The following is a 20,932-nucleotide window of genomic DNA, read 5'->3' as shown; positions in this document are numbered from 1 at the left end:
ACCTCCTGAGCGCGCTCTTAACGAAGATATAAATTACACACATGGAGCTGGCGACAAAGTTTACAAAATCTACTTAACCGCCAGATTTAATAAATATATTAAATAGCATGTTTTGTGAATTTATAGTTTTCTTGTTTTAAATGTTTTGAAAAAATCAGTTCATCCAAAAAGTGTACAACTATAGATATATATTTATATTTATTTTTTAATTATTTATTTATCGCGTGCGCCTATCATGAGCATGTCGGTGACGCGAACCCATGAGACCTACCAAAAAGTGCCCAACGTGGCTAAAGAAGTTTTCAGTTCAATAAGCCCGCTGTATTTCTCGCGCCCATTCTTCTCAGGTCTGAGGCACACTATTTCAAATAGATGATAGTTTCTGACGTTCAATAAGTAATTTTAAATCCTATTTTGAATAAAAATATTTAAAAATGAATTTGTAAGACACAGCTGTTAGATACAGACAGAGGATTTTCCAACACATAGTTTCTATGTTTTCGTTTCGTCTTCCGTGGTGGTATTTTAACAAGAACCCTTCTTCGAAAATTTGCAACTGCTTATTAATGTCGCATAACTAACTATCTTGTCGACTTTTTTGAAATGATTATTCTTGAGAATATCATCATTCAATTCCACTTCAACAAATAATTCTTTCTGTACAAAAATTATCGTTTTATTACTGATGTCAGCAAGTGAAATACAGTATCGCGCTAGAATTCAGACATTTTTTTTTAATATCCACAAGATCCTGCCTTGGACTAAGCCGCGCGAAAAGTCACAAGGTACGAAAGATCGTAACAACTGGTTAAATGATAAAAAATAATTTTGGAAGGACCAAAAAATGTAGGGGTTAATGCTTTAACCTTCCATACATTTGGTATAAAATGATAAAGTGGAACGATGAGTTATGATAAATAAAACCGTTCCTATTGAGTGATAAATGATAACTAAATTTATTTCATTAGGAAAATTAAATGCACGCGTTTATGAATCGCGGCAAATGACAATGAAAATGCTTACAACAACATTATATACAGTTAACAACTCGTACAATAATTATATTTATAAATAATAAGACTGCAGTTGTAATTTATTATTTTCAATGATGAAAGTTTTTTTTAAACAATTGTTTGATATGTATATTAATAAAATTGTATGAGAATCTAGTTGCAATGTGAAAATAATAGCTATTTTTAAATGGTATATAGTATACAGGACTTACCTATATGAGAGAACAAATTTTAATAATGTTAGTATGTTAATAATCTTCAAAACATTTAAACGTATTTTGACAGTTCTGTCACAGCTTTCTGTGAACTTGGTCCTCTGACCAGGTTTTAAGTAGGTAGAACTCTAAACAGAGTGCCCCTGGTTCGATCCTCACTCACCATATAACGACGTTGGGTTTTCGAATTCTTGTAATTGCTCTGGTGTTACAAGAGAGCAGTATGGGAGAGAGAGATAGACGTCATGATGACATACCAATAGGTGACCAGTTATATTAAAAAACTTTTAACTAAGAAAAATAATAAATAAAAAAATAGGGTTCCTTCCCCCCAAAGTAACCTACGCAAATAGGAACTTATCTGATCGCCAAACAAACGAATTCTATACGAAAAAAGTCTCGGACCCTTAAATACAAAATTGTTTAACAGATATAAATATTTATGACATATAATATATATATGGCAGACATACAAAAGTTTTATTAATTTGTATTTTATGTTTAAATAGTAAGTATAAACTAATGATGTCGCTTACAATATACAATTCCACGCTACCTATAATAAATATCAATCATTGTCTAATGAACAAGAACACGGAAAAGTAACAAAGCACAAAAGTAAAATATCCGCCCGTCACATTTCTGTTTCAGCGGATTCTATCTCAAGAAGTTCATACGTGATTTAGTGTTTTGTAGAACAAAACATGGTACAATGCATAAACTTTAAACGCAAGAACGACGAGAAACCATGGGGACAATAAAACAAAGAGGAGCGCTCCTGGCCCGGAGCGGGTCACCCCGACTCGAGCGTCGGCCAATCACAACGCAGCGCTCGACACGAAGCCCCGCCCACTTCGACTTACCCTTACTTACGTAGGGGACGAGAGAGACACAGCATCCCTGGAAATGTTTCACATCGATAATGGGGATACGGAGGAGCGAAAGCTCTGGCGAGGGCGGACGTGAGAGGCTCTCGCGCAGTCGCGAACAATTAGCGCGCGGGGAGTCGCGTCGTGCGTGCATCACGTCACTATAATGTGGTTAGTCAGTGAACGGCGCGTTCGAGCCGACGGCGAAGGCACGGACGATCTCAGGAGTGCGGGAGACGCGCGATACACGACCAGCCATCGCGCGGTGCCCGGCCACAGCACGGTGGAGTTCAAGAGCGTGGCGTGCGCGGGGGCCGTTGAGCCGCCCGCGCCGCCTCTCACGGCCCTACCGGACCCGCAGCAGTTCAACATCTTCCCGGCCTTCTTCAGCCGCCAGCTCAACTTCAGCGGCAGCGGCGGAGGAAGCCAAGGCTCAAAGATCATGGAGGAGCTGCGGCCGAACCTTGTTGGAGGCCTGCTTGGCGTTCCGGGGCTCCTTGACGATCATCAGCATGATGCAAAGTTCTTACAGTCAGGAGGAGAAAGTAAATATACACCTGATAAGGGTAGGAAATGCAGCAATGCATCTAGTTCATCGGCGGAGGAATTTGGGGGACTTTATGGAGGGGAGCACGCCGCTACTCCCCCTGCACCAACTATTAGTCGAACATTACAAGACCATTCAGGTAATTAGATTCTTATAGCTTTATTGTTGACAACAACAATAACAATAAGGCTGTGTTATTATCAAAAGATTTTTTCCTTTTCGTGTACGATGGTATGATATATCCAGATAGAAGACTATGTACTCTTTAAATACATTGCAATCTTAGTCTTTTACCTAAAGCGGCAACTACTAACTATTGCTATTTCTGAGGTAAAGACATACCTACAGGCAGTCGGACGGACAGAGGGTCTTGGTAATGGGGTTCCCGTTACTAGAAAAGTATTCAAGAAGACCAAACATCAATAATACTTGCCCTGTTTACCTTTGTTTCATTTAGCCGCCATATTTATTTATACAATTAGCTATCATATCGGACCGAAAGCCAGATAGGAAGCCGCATCAACCTATAACACTAACAACATGATGTAACGTAATGAGACATATTTATACATTTCGTTTCTGCTATATAAACTGTACATAAGTTTTCGACTATCTATCAACCATTTATAACCTGGGTCCTGAATAATCATTAAGAGAAAAATTTAAAGAAATTAACATTTTGACTATTGCTTCTCAATATATTCTTGATAATGTTCTATATGTTCATAAGCATATTGAGGAATTTGCTAGAAACTGTGACAATCATAATGTTAGCACCCGGAACAAAACTTGCTTTGCCTATTACGGTAAAGTCGAGTTAGTAAGTCTTTTATTGGGCATGGTATATGCTTCTACAATATGATCCCAGATAATGAACAAAACAAATGTGTTACGAAATTTAAAAGAATTGTTCAAAAAAAGAATTGTTTGTGTGGGAAAGGTTACTATAGCATAAACGATTTTCTTAATGATACCACAGACTGGGAATGAAGCGAACATCCTCAGGCTCTTTAATAATAATTGTTTATTGTACGATATTACATTATAATCCATATTTTTATAAAAAAAAAGTCCGCTGAGTTTCTGGCGCCCGTTCTTCTCAGGTCTGAGGCAGTCTATTTTGAATGGGTGGTAGTTTTTGACGTTCAATAAATGATTTTGAATCCTATTTTGAATAAAAATATTTGAATTTCTTGAAATACTAAGCATGCACAGGCTTATAAACCAATTTGCAGTCACTGTCCTTTGGTTAACAAGTGATAATATTTTACCTGATTTGCTGAAACTAGAATCTAGCATATTCTCAGCAATATAGCGAATGGCAATAAAAAAAAACAACATATTCTTATGGCTTTTAATTTGCGGTTCAATGGAGCATACCCAGATTGTTGCCAGCAGCCCAATTCGCCCATCAAACTTTACTGTCTATTTACGACATACGGACTCAGACAGTTCTGGTTTTCTATCAAGTTATGCCAGTTTCCTGATGGCATTGTTATCACGGATCGTTGCCGACCTTATAACAGCCGTTCCCAATATACTATCTACAGAAAGAGATAAATTACTACCTTCTACTGTCAGTAAATAGCTGTCAATAATCTGAAGCAGTTCCAATATTTCCAATAAGTCATTCTTATCGCCCTATATTGGGACGCGTAAATTGAAATTTCCATACAAACTTCTATCGCTGGTAAGCTATACGTCGTCCCATTGACATACACCGTTTACGAATAAGGTGAGCTACCGTCGATAAGTTTATTGGGAAAAAAAGTCTTAAAAAAGATTTTTATCTCAACTATTGTTATTATGTCAACAATTCTACCTAATGGACCAACGACTCTATTTTATATCCTTAATATACATGAAAATCCATTTACACTTGAATCACCATAAAACTCTCTTTTTTATTGTTAAAAGTAACTATTTAAATAAAACACATGTAAGTGTTACTGCTTTAACATTAGATTTTTGCGTAAAAGTTACATTTTTATTTTAGTTAACCCGACGTTTCAAGAACTTTCCTGAAAATGAGATCTGGAAAGGTGTAACACTTGTGATAATCAAAGAAAATACTATGTGCAACAAGAATAACTATTTTATATATTTTTGGGAAAACTAAAAGCTTATCCAGTGAATGTATAGAATTCCTAGACATTGAGAAAATGTTTAATAAAATGATCACTTTCATATTGAAAATAATTCTCTTTATTAATTATTGTTTCTCTTTCTCTGATACAAAAATTAATTAAGTAAATCAATATTTTAATCTTTTTGCGTGTAATGATGGATAGTTAGTTTGGGCAAAGAATACAATAATAGGATGAGGTTTGGGCAACAATCTAAGTGAAATGAGGAACAAATATAATAAATTTGTACTCTTTTATATATTTTTTCTTCACTCTGCATCTCACTTACTCTAATTGTTAATTAATAACGATTAAATAAATAAAAATATTAAATATAATTCATGTAAAGGTAATTAAAAATAATGAAAATACATTTCTCAACTTAGACCAGTAGGTATTCTATAGAACCCGTAGGAATTGCTTAAGTAAAATATGTAAAGCACCATTTAGCTGGGCCAGAGGGCATCCACAGTGCATCTCCATCGCGATATGTCCTGAGCATCTCTCTTAATTTCACTCCAGGTCTTTCCGATGTCTTTCGCTTCGTCAATGACAGTCCGCCGTCAGGTTTGCTTTGGACGGCCCCGTTTGCGTTTTCCTTGAGGGTTCCAATCTAAGGCTTGCCTCGGTATATGGTTGGGATCCCTCCGGAGTGTGTGGCCTATCCAGCTCCATTTGCGGCGTTTTTTGTAAAGTACCATAGAATCAATAAATAAAAATAAATATAAATTTTATACATTGTCTGGACTGCCCAAGTATTTTATACATAGCTTAGGTATTTTTTAGAATACCTAATTATACACATTGCCTACAACATATATATTTATATCCCTCATTATCCACACAGTATGCACGCAGTATGAATTTTAACATAGTAAAAAGACAAAAATGCAAGGCTAAGAGCTAAAACGAATGAAACTCTTTGTAATATGTATTATAAATATATAAATTAAGTTAAATAATTAAAACAAGAGTCAGTGACATGAATGGCAAATGATAAATCTTATCTTATACCTTTAAACGAGCAATTCTTGTATAGATATAATCCGAATGTCGGAAACGGCTACAAGATTTTTAATGAAATTTAGTATACTAGTAGTTTCGGGGGCGAGAAATCGATCTAGCTAGGTTTCAATTAAAAAAAATGTAGTTTTATCTGTGTTTTAATGAGAAACAGCTACAATAACACTCGAATACAAAGGAAAACTTCACCACTATATACAAGACTATAATAGCTCAGATGGGAGATTGCTTGATCAGCAAAGCTGAAGACCCCGGTTCGAATTCAGATGTCCTATTAGTTTATTTTTGTTCAAATTTTGCACATTCTTAAAAATCCGAGCAAGGCTCGATCGTCCGGATATTTCAATATTAAACGAGTAAAGGCATCGTTTAAATATATTTCCAATGCAATAATAATGATATGATGATGATGTAAGCGTCGAGTTTGGGTTCCTTTGATTTGTCTAGCCAAAGACTTGGGAGCTGGGAGCTTTCGTATGTCTGATGATGGAGCTGGAAAGTGGTGGAAGCCCATCGATCTTGGGCTTGTTTGTTTTGACTTGGCAAACACTGGTGCTCAATAATTTTTACAAGCTTATTAACTTGCCATGTACGTTAGTTTAGGTTAAGCCTTGGTTGCTAATAAAAAACAAATTCTTGACGTTCGAACTAGCTTAAGTGATGACTGCCGGCTACGCTCTCTTGTCGAATCGGACCAAACGCCACAAAGTAGGATGTCATCCCCACCATCTGGATGTATGGCGTTCCTCCACAGTGTGGTGTTCAAGGAACTTTTTTTTATGAAAATAAGCGACGACACGACGTTCAGCTGATGGTAATTGATACGCCCTGCTCATTACAATTCAATGCGTTACATAGGATTCTTGAAAAACCCAAAACTTTTGAGCAGCACTACAATTGCGCTCGTCACCTTGAGACATAATATTATGTAAAGTCTCATTTACCCAGTTGTCGAACTAGCTACGGCGCCCTTCAGACCAAAACACAGTAATGTTTACACATTACTGCTTCACTGCAAAAATAGGCGCCGTTGTGGTACCTATAATCTAGCCGGCTTCCTGTGCAAAAGAGCCTCCCTCTGGTAACTTTCTTCCACATACCACAAAGCTGTTTAATCAGCTACTTTGTGCGGTGTTTTCGAGACGATACGACATGGATACCATCAAAAAAAGCGGGTACATCTTCCTTAAAGGCTGGCAACGCTCCTGTTTCGACTGGTGTTGCAAGAGAATGTGACGTTGAAGAAATCACGACTTTGACTACCTCGCACTCCTCGTCCGTTACGAACCAATGTGTTTTCGAATTCATATGTACGTTTATTTGACACTTCATAAAGACGGCTCTAGAAAGACGCTCCTGTGGTTCCTCTGGTGTTAGAGAGTATGGGCTGCGGTGATCACTTACCATCAGGTGACCCGAATGCTCGATTGTCCTCCTCTTCAATAGACATACCTATACTGTAGCCGCGTTTGTAACAATCCCTATGATCTGCAAAGACTTCGATATTTACATAACTTGGATGATCAAAGATTTGAGAGATTGTCTGATTCTTACACCTTTCAGTCATAACCACTTAAGTGAAGAAAGAACATGATGACGTCATGTTATTTTGTATAAGGTGGCCGCTTATGTGCACTTCTTGCATTCTGACGGTAGTTTTATTTTTATTACTTCTCTTTAGAGTAAAACTACAGTAGGTGTATTATATCCTAGAAAATTTAATTATGAGATCATATTTAGTACTTATAATAAAAATTTTTTAAACAAACAAAATCTTACAACTATATTTCCAATACTATGATCATATGTGACCAATACTATAATTATACTCTTATATGACCGAAATAGCTGCCAGCTCTTGGGTTATGAATAATAATCATTATAATTATTATCAAAGATTGCTATTTATAGAAATATATAATAAAAAATAACAAATTCAATGCTAATTTGTTATAAAAAAAACATGAGAATTATTTACGTTTTCTAATTTCAAATCATAGTTTTTGTATCTGCATATCACGTGATTGAAACTGCCGACCGCCATTTTGTGACGTCACTATAGCAGAAACAATTTGTTTTTAGCAACACACCAACGATATTTATACGGACTTTGAACGGTTATTTTTATTATTACAAAAGATCAATAAGCATAATAAATATATTGCACTGCACATTTGACAATTCGTTGTTTATGTCATAATGACGTCATCATCATGGCGGCTACCTGTTTAGCGCGACTATTTATCGTTTAACTTTAAATCAATCATTTTTAGCATAATGTGGAATTATTCTGAGGAAATAAAACTACCATTTGACTACTGAATCTCTACGATCATTTTTGAAAATATATTATTGTTCGAAGTATTACTCTAAGGGGCGTTACCTCTCATCTGGGGGTAACTGCCGATTAACATGTCACCAAATATCAACATGTTTTTTATTGTTTTTGAATTCATATGTACGTTTAATGGATGCTTTTACAATAAAGGAAAACATCGTCTGTCGTCACAAAATATTCGAAAGTTTTATTTGAATTGACCAAGTCGAACTTGGCAAGAGTGGTCGACTAAGACCTATTAAGACGCCTCGTATTGAACACATGGAGATTTTTTATCACTTGTATTAAAATACGAATGTGGGTTTTTCCCCGAGTGTGATAACAGTATCATATGAGTGTTTTAATACCTAATTATCAACAGTTGCATACAAGACTTTATCTACACCCATAATATGAATCCTCTATAAAAGATTCTAAAACAGTTAGCTTACCACTAACATTAAAAAAGCCAGTCCTAGTAACCATAATATCATCCAAAGGAGTGTTATTACGAAAACGGATGATATAATGTTGTACTGAATTTCATTTCAATACTCGTTTGGATGATGTAATGGTTATTAGGACATTGGGTGTTTTAATGTTGGCAGTAAGTTAACTATTTTAGAATCTTTAATAGAGGATTTAAAGCAAAAAATAAATTACAGTAACTAGTTAGATCACTTTTCGGCTACACTTAAACTCGATGTACTATTGTATACTTTGAGACACGTAATATAGTTATGTCCTAATCATTCACACTCCTTGCACGTTTCCCTTCATTGTTAGATCTTACGTGACCACTGGCATCCCTTGTACCTTCATAGTATATTATACTAGCTGACTCAGCAAACGTTATATTGCCGATATTAAAATCACGATACAAAAGTTACTGTTGATCGTAGATGAGTGAAAAATGTTAGAAAGTTGTATGTATTTTTTAATGCTGACTCATATTCAAACAAATTTAAAAATGTCAAAAAAATAATAAAAAAATCGTGTGGACCACTCTTAACATTTAGGGGGATGAAAAATCGATGTTGTCCGATTCTCAGACCTACCCAATATGCACTCCAAATTTCATGAGAATCGGTCAAGCCGTTTCGGAGGAGTTCGGTCCCGCACACCGTGACTCGAGAATTTTATATATTAGATATCTTACAGAACAGCCTTATTCAATATCAAACAAAAATACAACAGAATCAACTGAATTTAAAATTACTGGTGAATTTTCTATTTAAAATTTGTTTATTTTTAAGCAGTCAGTTTTGAAAGTAATTTGTAAAATACGAGAATGTATACGGCACTATAAAATCAAAGTTAGAAATTATTACAATAATTATATTAATATATATAAAGTACTTGCTGCAACTTTATGGGGCACTATCACTATTGTTACATTTTTTTATGACAGTAAGGGACGAGATATGAGGAGGTTCAGGCTGATGGTAATTGATACGCCCTGCCTATTACAATGCAGTGATGCTCAGGATTATTGAAAAACCCAAAAACTCTGAGCAGCACTACAACTGCGCTCGTCACTTTGAGACATAAGATATTAGTCTCATTGCCCAATAATTTCACTAGCTACGGCGCGCTTCAGACCTTTACACCTACCGACTTTAGACATTACTGCTTCACGGCAGAAATAGGCGATGTTTTGGTACCCATAGTATATTATATATACCATTATTAAGACCATATTATTTTTACTAGCAGCAATTCGCAGCTCTTGGAGGTCATTTTAGTTAAAATAGCAACTAACTTGGTATTCAACAATCATATAGTCCTATTTTGACGTTTGATTTACGAATAATTCCCCGTTTAAGAAGTAAGATGCTTTTCTTACTGCAATAACTAGATTGAAGTCTAAATTTGCCCCTAGAATAGCAACAACACACGCCGTAGCACGCATACGAAATACGCGATGTTGCTATGGCACTTGAAAATTCAGGCTTCGCACGCCTCGCCGAGGGCGGTCGTTAGCGACATTTCGTATTCATGACGTAGGCCTCGGGCCGATTGTTTGCAATATTACTCTAATTGGAATTATACTACATACATATTCCTGATAATACGTGTCCGAAATTACTAGCGACATCTACATCTACAAAGTGTCATCATACTAACAGTTATTGCGTCTAAATTGTAGTTTAATGACAATTAAAATAAATTAGAATAGCTGTTTGAAGACTAACGACAATGCTAATCGAAAACTGTTATCAAATGTTTCATTGTATTTGTATTTGAAAAATATTGCAATGCACGCACACTAACACAAAGTGCCATACAAACGAGTGTAATACGTAGCTTGTCACGTACACTAAAGTAATAAACCTTGCCGGTTTTCATCGGTTGTCTAGCAGCAATAGACTCTATATTATCTAAAATTTTAGATTTATAAACAAACAATTAGTGTGCTTTGAATAAAATTATATTAATCTCAATAAAATTAAGCATTTACATAATACACTGTTTGATTGTGTGCAGTTTCTTTATATTCAGGAATGACAGGTTCAACTTGAACGAAAAATTTTCTTTTTGTCAATGGCTTCAGAACTTTTATTTTATGATCACCTTTTGCTGTATCTTCTTCTTGATTTTCTTCATTTTTGGATTTATGATCTTGTTCATAGTCGTTGCTATTTTCTGTATTTGAACTCTCTATAGGATTGTTATGACTAGAGTCATTTTCGTCATAATTTTGAGAGGGATTTTGACTCAAAGAAGAATTTTGATGTAATGGTCTTTGTATTGGATTAGAAGGCTGATAATTTATATTACGATTACTTGCTTTATTGCCATTTTGGTCAGTGTTTTGGTTATTGGCTTTTGGAATTGTTAAAATAGCGATTGGTTGTATTTGAAAGTTACTTAAAGACGGTAGCGTTGGTTTTTCATCAGCATTAGCTTTTATGTGTGGCGTTTGATTTTCACTTTCTTTTTGCCGTTCCTTGTTTATTTTAGTAACTATATTATTTATTCTATTAAGGTCATCCACAATTTTAGGTATATTTAAATTGCTTGCCACATTATTTCCTTGCGAGGACTGATAACTTGTCAAAACGTTTTTTATATTCTGATCGTTATTGGTACCAGTTAAGAGCCTATTATTATTATTTGTCTGTATTCTATTATTATTATGATTTATAGGTAAAACACTGTAGCGTTTATGGTTTCTACTTTCAGGTATTGGTTGATTACTTTCCATGTTCGTGAAAAAGCCATTTACTTTAAAGTTATGTTCTACTCTATGTTCTTTAATATCTGGAGTGTCTACTGCAACATTTTGAATATTATTATTATTGATAGAGTTTGCAGGAGAAACTTCTATCTTGATATCTTCATTAGTATTATAATCATTACTAGTTTGAGGCCCTTCCTTGGTAATATAAGGTACAAAATTATTACTGCTTAAATTAGTTGCTTCGTTTTGACTAGTGTCATCGTTTTCCAAAGGGCTATTAACTAACCAATTATTTCGTTCTCTTACTGGAACTGGACTTTTATTTTGTGTCAAGAAGCCAACTTGATTATTATGATTTCTATTAATATTGTTGTTAAAATTATAAAGATGTGGATTTCGTCCGCTACGGTGCCATAATAGATCTAGCAACCCTGCATGGCAGTAATGCTGCATTTGTCCTGAAAAATTACAAGATTTTGTTTAAATATATTTATTTAAATTTCCTCTTTCTTTGGTTTATATAAATATGCTTGTCAAATTACTAACAAAAAAACCCACAAAAATGTGTTCTAATTAAGATATATAGGAGTAACTAGTACACTAGAAACAAAACATATTATAATATTTTAAATAGGTTGGTTCTTCAAACATTTTATTTCGTATTTTATTTTATGCACGATGTGGGCACAATCTATATTTTTATCTGTGACAAACAGGCATATTTAACCTAATAACCTGCACTATAATATGTTAAATTTATTTAAATAAAACACTTTTAAAGAATTAAAACGCGTGTAATTGTAACGGTTTTACATTTGATGTTTGCGTATAAGTTACATTTTTCAGTCCCCCTGAAAACGAGATCTGGAAAGGTCTTGAAACGTTGGGTTAACTAAAATAAAAATGTAACTTATACGCAAACATCTAATGTAAAACCGTTACAATAACACGCGTTTTACTCCTTTAAAAGTGTTATATTTAAATGTGTAACACTCGCGTTAATGAAAGAAAATACTATGTTAAATTTAGTTATCTTTACTTCAATATTCGAAACTGGCCTACATAAAAACAATTGAATCGCCGGTCAATATTTAGAAAAGTATTATTTTAATTCACATATTTATTTGCTTATCCGAACAAAACCCAAAATGTGGTCCTTATTAAGATAAAGACCAAATAATAAAAGTTACTTGTGTTTTCAAGATGAGCATTTTGAATATAATATTACTTGATCTGTATAAAAAATCTCAAACACTTTTAAACTTTCGTAAGAATAAAGCCAAGATCATATTCTATCGTCTTTAACAGACAACATTTACACTAAATATATATATTAATAATAATAAAAAATTGTAAACATTTAATTTTTATGTAAATTAACACTATACAATATTGAACGTCATTCTGTCATTTCAGTCCTAAACAGGCACACGAAACATCGATATCTATAAATAAAATGCATCTTAATATTTTATATAAACAACATCAAAAAAAAATCAAAAATTTATTTATTTAGCATTTTAGTAAATAGTATTAAAGGACTACCCTTTTAAGTTCGCAGAACCTGTGTTAGGGAAGACCGCTCTTGCCAACGAATAAGAATGCTTACACATTTAACAAAAACATAAATTATACTTAAATAAACCAATCTGAGGCATAAAATAAACAAACTAAAAATTGTTTCAATATTGAAGGTAGATTAATATTTACGTGGCTCACACTAAACTTGTAAATAATATACCTACATAAAAAACAATTGTCATCGTCTCAAGAATGTGCGACCACTGTAACTATGAACTAAGGTAATTTGTAGTTTTACGAATACAGAGTAATATAAACTGAAGATTAAAATATCGATAAATAGATATCTATTAAAGCTAATCATAATATTGCATAACTTTATATTTTCTTTGTTTTTTGCATTAGAAACTAAATCTTCACTAAGTTAGATAAACTTACCAATTACAATGAGATACGTTAAATGCACTACGAATATGGTTTTCATGATCACTGATTCTTTAACATTATAGTTTTTCTGAGGACGTTTAACCTCAATCACGACGGTACAACAACTAAATACCAACGGTATGATATTAAATACTTTGATCGTTAGTGAATCATTTATGAATCTACCTTAATCTAAATTATTTGTACTTATCCACTTAGGTAACGAATTTTTATTTGAAGTTGTGTTATTAATGAGTGTTAATGGTCTAAAGATTGTTTTCATTCATTAGATAGAAGGTATATATCTATTTTTATGGAAAAGGGGGAAAAACGAGCGTACGAGTCACCTGGTGTTAAGTGATCATTGATTCGCCCACATTCTCTTGTTGGAATATCAGAGGATTTACAAGAGCGTTGTCGGCGTTTTCGTAATTTATAAGCAGACGTTGTATGTGGAAGAAAGTTCCTTGAAAACCACACTGTGGAAGAACGCCACACATACAGATGGTGGGCATGATATCGTAATTTGTGGTGTGTCGTGCGAAGGTTAACCGTTCTGAGGTTGGTGGTCTCTATTCTCGTCATCTCTGGTGTTGCAGGAGTAGGGGTAGGAGTAATTACTTCAGGTTTAACCAACCAAACATAACAACTTTGTAATCAAACAAAAATTGTATGTATTAAGTAGGCAGCTGTTCACGGACTAAGTTGATACATAACCCGTGACAAGTTGAATGTAAGTTTATAATTCTGATCCCATTTCTTTAGTTTAATTTCACTTGTAGGTACTTATATATTTAACAAAGTTAACTTTAACGTAGAATGCATACTGATATTTAATTTCCAACAAATTGTGAGTAATTAACGCAATTAATATTAAACTGGTTATTAAAATACTTCACATATAAAAATGTAATATCTGCTAGCTATATTATAAACTATTCTAAGCTTAAAGGCGCAACATTGATTCAAATTCAAATATTTTTATTCAAAATAGGATTTAAAATCACTTATTGAACGTCAAAAACTACCACCCATTCAAAAGAGACTGCCTCAGACCTGAGAAGAATGGGCGCAAGAAACTCAGCGGGCTTTTTTTTAATATAAAATATGGATCACAATGTGATATCGTACAATAAACATTTATAATTAAAGAGCCTGAGGGTATTCGCTTTATTCCCAGACCGTGGTGTCATTAAGAAAATCGTTTATGCTATAGTAACCTTTCCCACACAAACGTTTTTTAACAATTCTTTTATATTTCGTAACACATTTGTTTTGTACATTTTCTTTTTTTCATTTTCATTTTTTTTTTCATACATTTTCATCATATTGTAGAAACATATACATCGCCCAACAAAAGACTTACTAACTCGACCCAACCGAGTAGTAGGCATAACAAGTTTATGTTTGTTCCTCGTGTTAACATTATGAATGTCACAGTTTCTAGAAAATTCCTCAATGTGCTTATGAACATACAGAACATTATCAAAATTGTATTTAGAAGCAACAGTCAAAATGTTTATTTTCTTTAAATCTTTCTCTCAATGATTCTTTAGGACCTAAGTTATAAATCGCGCGAATAGCCCTCTTCTGCAGCACAACGATGGTATTAATATCGGCCGCACTGCCCCATAACAATATACCATAGTACATAATAGTATGAATTGACTGTCTCCCAATTCTATGTTCGCATAACAAATAGAAAATAAAAAAAAAACCTGCAGATTGCAAAAAAGGCAGTAATTAAATAGTATTGTGATTAATGTAGGTTTGAAAATTTGAATTAATCGGTTCGCCAGAGATTTTCCAAAATTAGATGTTTTTACTTCTCATGTTACATGAATAGCCTATGGACTGTTTAGTAGTTTATTGGCAGTTATATTTCATCCAACTTTAGAAACTATAGCACTTCTTCCGTTCATGACTGAATAAACAGAAGTTAACGAGATACAATCTTCTCTCATACACCACCTTACAAAGCATCTTCTTATTACAACAATACTGAGATTGATATTGTATTAATAAACTACAACCAATACATAATCTGCCAAAATAAAGTTTTTTTTTAAATGGAATAGGAGGACAAACGAGCGTACGGGTCACCTGTTGTTAAGTGATCACCGCCGCCCACAATCTCTTGCAACACCAGAGGAATCACAGGAGCATTGCCGGCCTTTATGAAAGGTGTACGCGCTTTTTTTGTCGTATCGTCCCGGAAACACCGCACAAGGAAGTTCATCACAGCTTTGTAGTACATGGAAGAAAGCTCCTTGAAAACCGCACTTTGGAGGACCGCCACACATCCAGATGGTGGCGATGGTATCCTAACTTGTGGCGTGTTGTGTGAAGATGTAATTCGGTGGCAGAAATCAGGTTCAACAGCTCTTTGGAACACTCCCCGTGATAAATGCGGTAGAAGACACACAATGAAGCGATGTCTCTACGCAACGCCAAGTGATCCAGCCGTTCACAGAGTTCCTTCCTCCTTGTTTTTTTTTAATTGAATGCAAACTTTAGTTTTATAGAAGATTAAATTCTTCATACATCTTACTTTAGCTTTATATCCAGCCATTCAAACGCAACTATCTCCCAGGGTCATCACAAACCTTCACTTCCTGTTCTGTCAGAAGCCGGGGCTTCTTCTCATATTCTTATTTTTCATGACTCCAGTTCAATCCCGATCAAAATCCCCGAAAACGATCAAAACAAATGTATTACGAAATTCGAAAGAATTGTTAAAAAACCGTTTGTGTGGTAAAGGTTACTTATAACATAAATGACTTTCTTAATGATGCCGCAGATTGAGAAAGGAGCGACCGCACTCACGCTTTCAAATAATAAATTATATAATATGATATTACATTGTAGCTATATTTTTAGGAAGAAAAAAAGCCCGCTGAGTTTCTTGCGCCCGTTCTTCTCAGATCTGACGCGCACTTTTTCGAATAGGTGGTAGTTTTTGACTTTCCATAAGTGACATTATATTATAATTTTAACAAAAATATTATTGGATTTATTTTGTTCTCTTCATCAACTTTCATTCATCTTCTATGCGTAACTAAACCACAATACGTTTTCAATAATTGAAAATACATCTTAACTCACTATTATAGCTTTCTATACCTCTTAAATACTATAGAGCAGGTGGTAATAAATATCCTTTAGCAAATATAATACCAAAATCGTCACAAAAGCAAAAAGGCTAGCGGTTTTGAGACCGTCCGTGCGAACAATTTGTATTGATCCATTGTGGTGGTAATATGTGACGCGTGGCAGACATGGGCAGGACAATGTGTTGCCATATTATTGATAAATATACTCAAGCCTCGTGTGGGTATTTAAAATGCCCTCAATGAAGTCATAATAAATCTTTTAATAAATTACAAGTATGCATGCAACTTATACACTTGAGGAAAGTTATACTGGGACGGAAAGAAATCATATAGTAAAATACTATACAAGATATATTAATGTTTTCAAATATCCAGTGACGTAGTTATGCCTTTTTTAATAACCATAATTATTTTTATTTCCAATACTTGTTTAGTATGGACATATTTTCATTGAGAAAATTGACAGTTCTGCTGTGAAACAATTTCATTATAACAACAGAGAGCATATTTTATGAAATAATTTCAATGTTATGAAATATTTTACAGTATTTTATTTATTATTCCACTACGTTTTAAGCAAGCGCTTTCAAACTTAGCCGGATTATACTTCGTCGCCATATTGTAATTACTATTTCAAACTTATGTCAAATCTCACTGCACGTTTCATACTGAACTAAATTTCAATTTTTACTTAGTCAGCCCCGCCTCTTATTACGTAGTATTTACATCCTTTTTGAGTTAGAAGTCCCATAATTTCTACAGCAAGAGTATCATGTCACTACCAGATGCCAAAAGGTCATCAAATTGCTGGTAAAATTTGTTAATCTAACCCAATGTCCAAACTCGTACATCCATTATCCGGTAACATGCATTCGAATATAAAATATTAATTTATATCAATAGGTAAGTAAGAGGTAATTTCCAAACAAATATAGATGTCTTTATTTTTACCAGTGGGATGCTCCTTTGCACCGGATGCCGGCTAGATTGTGGGTACCACAACGGCGTCTATTTCTGAAACGCGCCATAGCTAGTGAAATTACTGGGCAAATGAGACTTGACATCTTATGTCTCAAGGTGACGAGCGCAGTTGTAGTGCCGCTCAGAATTTTCGGTTTTTTCAATACTCCTAAGCGGCACTGCATTGTAATGGGCAGGGTGTATCAGTTACTATCAGCTCAACGTCCTGCTCATCTCGTCCCTTATTTTCATAAAAAAAAGTCTAAATTAAACAATTATTTATTTTAGCGCATTTGTCAAATCACCACTGACTTAGTACAAGTCAACGCACAATATTTGTGTCACAGAATAGGGAACATTTGTTCGGGGTGTAACAAAGATTCAATGTAACATGTCATTAGAGGGTCGTAATCCCCTAATTATGACGATTGACATAAAAGCACCATCTGTGGCGGTCGGGAGGTGTCGGGTGACGGAAAGTGTAAAAATATATAAAAAATCTGACTTATCACAATATGACACCGTTATCTAAACTAAAAAATACAAGAATTATATAGAATTAATAGAATTTTGATGCGGATAATAATATTTTAAAGCTTATTTTGAGTTTATAGAAAAATAAAAATGTGGGGACTAATTATTTTTTTTCATAGAAAAAATAACGCGTTTTTCCTGGCTTCATAGATCAAACCCAAAAAAAACAGAAAGCTGTATTAGATATATAAATTAAGCCAAAGAGGATGTAAACATGGCACGGTGCTGCCTAAGTAAAAATTGAATTGATTTAGTTTGGTATGCAGTCATTTGGCATAAGTTTGAAATAGTAGAAATTACAGTATCGCGAATGGCGACGACGTATAATCCGGCTGAATTTGAAAGCGAACAGTTGCTTATAACGTAGTGGATTTCGGCTATCTCCGTTTTTTTCAAGATTATAGCCGTCATCTGTCAATCTATCAATGCCTGACTGGGCTTTTTTCTACAATCGAATCGCTTTTTTTATGAGAGTTTCGCTAGGCTGATGTAAGCTCTTAAAAATCCAATAGTGGAACTATTTTAACAAAATTGTTTAGTGATAAATGAAAGTAATTTAATTATACTAAGTATAAGCAATACAAATAGTTTATAATAGAATAATAAAATAGGTAACTAATATAAATTACTAGTGAAATTATTACTTGTATAATAATGTAGTTAACTCTTATACTATAAATAATAAAATGGTTTAATTTGTTAATTTTACTATTATTAGTTTATAATTACCACCTACAGTTGTGAGTTACAAGTTTTTCAAAGAATTTTTTAACAGAAAAATTTAAAGTTTATAACTGAGAAGCGTATAAAAAACTTTGGATTAAAAAAAGGGGAAATGTATTTGAGAATAAATTGCAAATGTACGTAAGCACCACTCGAAAATCGCAATTTATAATAGATCTTGAAATCTATTACGTATTTGGCATCCCCTCGGGCGCCGCGGGAGTGTCACCGGGGTGCTTCGCCAATCCAGCTGTCTCCATATGTTGGCACATGTCGCTAATAGATTTATAATTGGCGAGGATCCCGCAAATCCCTCTCAATTTGATCTGTGATTGACAAGACTTTTATTGCCTGGTATTTGTAGTGTTTTAAAATAGTCTGATAAAGTATCTACCTATGCACCTGAAATAACTTATTTGATTGATTTTATTTTGAGATATTTTATTGGAGAAAAACAGAAAATGTAAAGTGTAGTAAAGTCACGGACGAGTAAAAAAAGAAGGACTCTGCGCCGTGATATTAGCAAGTGAAGCACCGTAATGCTAGTGTGTGTGCGGTTACGGGGATACTAGTTACACAATTTTTTCTCCCTTAAATAATCATATATAGCCACAAATACTTATATAGTATCGTTTTTACACTTTTTCACAACGCACGACGGCATTTTTAAAATATTTTATTGAGACTCAAACTGATCTGTCACAGACGATAACAATTCTCATAATGGCCGCCTATCGGCCTGTAGTAGTGTAAGAGTGTGCGTGGGGCTGTATTTACACGTTAATGGGTTTGTTTTGGTGCTGCACTGTTATGCAAGGACACGGAGTCCTAATTTTTTTACTAGTCCGTGAGTAAAGTTATGTTTATTTTTAACTACGCATCTAAGGTATGACTCTAATGATAATATGTAGCGATAGTATATGCCAGTTAGGTACCAGACCGGCCCCTTTTCTGCCGTCAAGTGTGAAAGCATTTTGGTATTACATTTAGAAAGACCCGTAGATAGTGAAACTACTCGGCCAATTAGACTAAACATCTTTATTATCTTTCATATCTTTAAGGTGACGAACAAATCATATACCTCTCATATTATTCAGATCGAACAAGAACATCTAGGTGAGCATATGCAGGTGAATGTCGTGCTGGACCCGTTAATTTATGTCTTAACATCCCCTCCGCCCCTTAATATTATTAAAATATATTAAAGATATACGAGTAAATAAGCAAGTAATATGATCGTAGTGGTAGCTATTGTGATATGATGTAGAATATAACTTCATATGGCCCGTGGGGCCCAGAGGCGCAGAGAATATTCAAAATACTATCATCGCGCCTCAATAAGGCTACTGGAAACCCAAGCGCTGGCAGCTATTTCGTTGAACGGATCCGCCTAGCTATCCAACGCGGAAATGCTGCCAGTATTCTTGGTACGCTTCCACGTAATGATAGTTTTAATTTTATGTAGTCATAGTATTGTAATTATTGTTATAAGATTTGTTTTGTTTAAATAAAGTTTGTATCTTGCTTACAATATTATAATTAGGATAGATATAATATAAAAGTCTCCAAGGAGATTTAAATTTAATTTAATAACTACAAATAGTCATAAATCATAACAAGCACTAATTGTCACAATAAAATCAACATCATTCAATTCTCTAATCCCTTCCGCATTCCGCGTAACCCGTTGAACAGTCGACAGCATTCTGTAGTGGCAGCTGAGTGTTGAGTGTCAATACAATGGGTGTAACATAGGGAGCGTCGCGTGCGCAGTCGTTAAGTCACCACTTAATTTTGGCTCAACGATTTATTAAAACATATTTTTTTACAATAATAACAATCGGTTCAACGCTTTGAGACTTCAAAACTCCGTTCTCGAATTCTCGGCGATGGAATGAACGACTCGGGCAAAGCTTTTATTGAATCAGGCATTATTTTAGGGAAATCCATAATAGTCTGGACAATTTGGACATTCGAAGATACATAAATTCCCAATAAGCTGAAAATCAGTAAAATTATTCAAAATATAATTTTAAATAAAAAATTTAATTTCCCCATCATTACCGTGTGTGGAAAAATTTTTATTCACGGTCAAAGGTCAGAGAAATAAGTTTTACGTGATTTTCAGCAAAACGGTAAGACTTATCATAAAAGTAGGTACTCCATACAAAAATTGTAGATAGTAAAATTATCCATAAAAAATGTATAAATACTTTGTTTCCTACGAGCCACCGTTTCTAAGATATAACTATTAATGATAGGTGTTTTTTAAATTTCCTCTAACTTAAAATTAATTATAACTTATACTTAGATTATTATTTACATAAAAGTGTAAATTTCTTTGAGAAAAAACAATTTTTT

At 34.1% G+C, this 20,932-nt stretch overlaps 1 protein-coding gene across 1 annotated transcript in view; it reads left to right on the top strand.

Moving 5' to 3' along the window:
• Nucleotides 1-2,539: 2,539 nt before the first annotated feature.
• The window catches only part of LOC126967839 (homeobox protein unc-42), a 46,210-nt gene continuing 27,817 nt past the window's right edge, over nt 2,540-20,932 (top strand). Inside the window, exon 1 of the mRNA XM_050812527.1 lies at nt 2,540-2,783. Within this exon, the coding sequence (XP_050668484.1) occupies nt 2,540-2,783 (244 nt within the window). The remainder of the gene's footprint in view (nt 2,784-20,932) is intronic.

This window comes from Leptidea sinapis, chromosome 14 (genome assembly GCF_905404315.1).
Source record: "Leptidea sinapis chromosome 14, ilLepSina1.1, whole genome shotgun sequence".
In the NCBI taxonomy this organism is placed as follows: domain Eukaryota; kingdom Metazoa; phylum Arthropoda; class Insecta; order Lepidoptera; family Pieridae; genus Leptidea; species Leptidea sinapis.
This window is presented reverse-complemented; position numbering and strand designations above follow the sequence as displayed.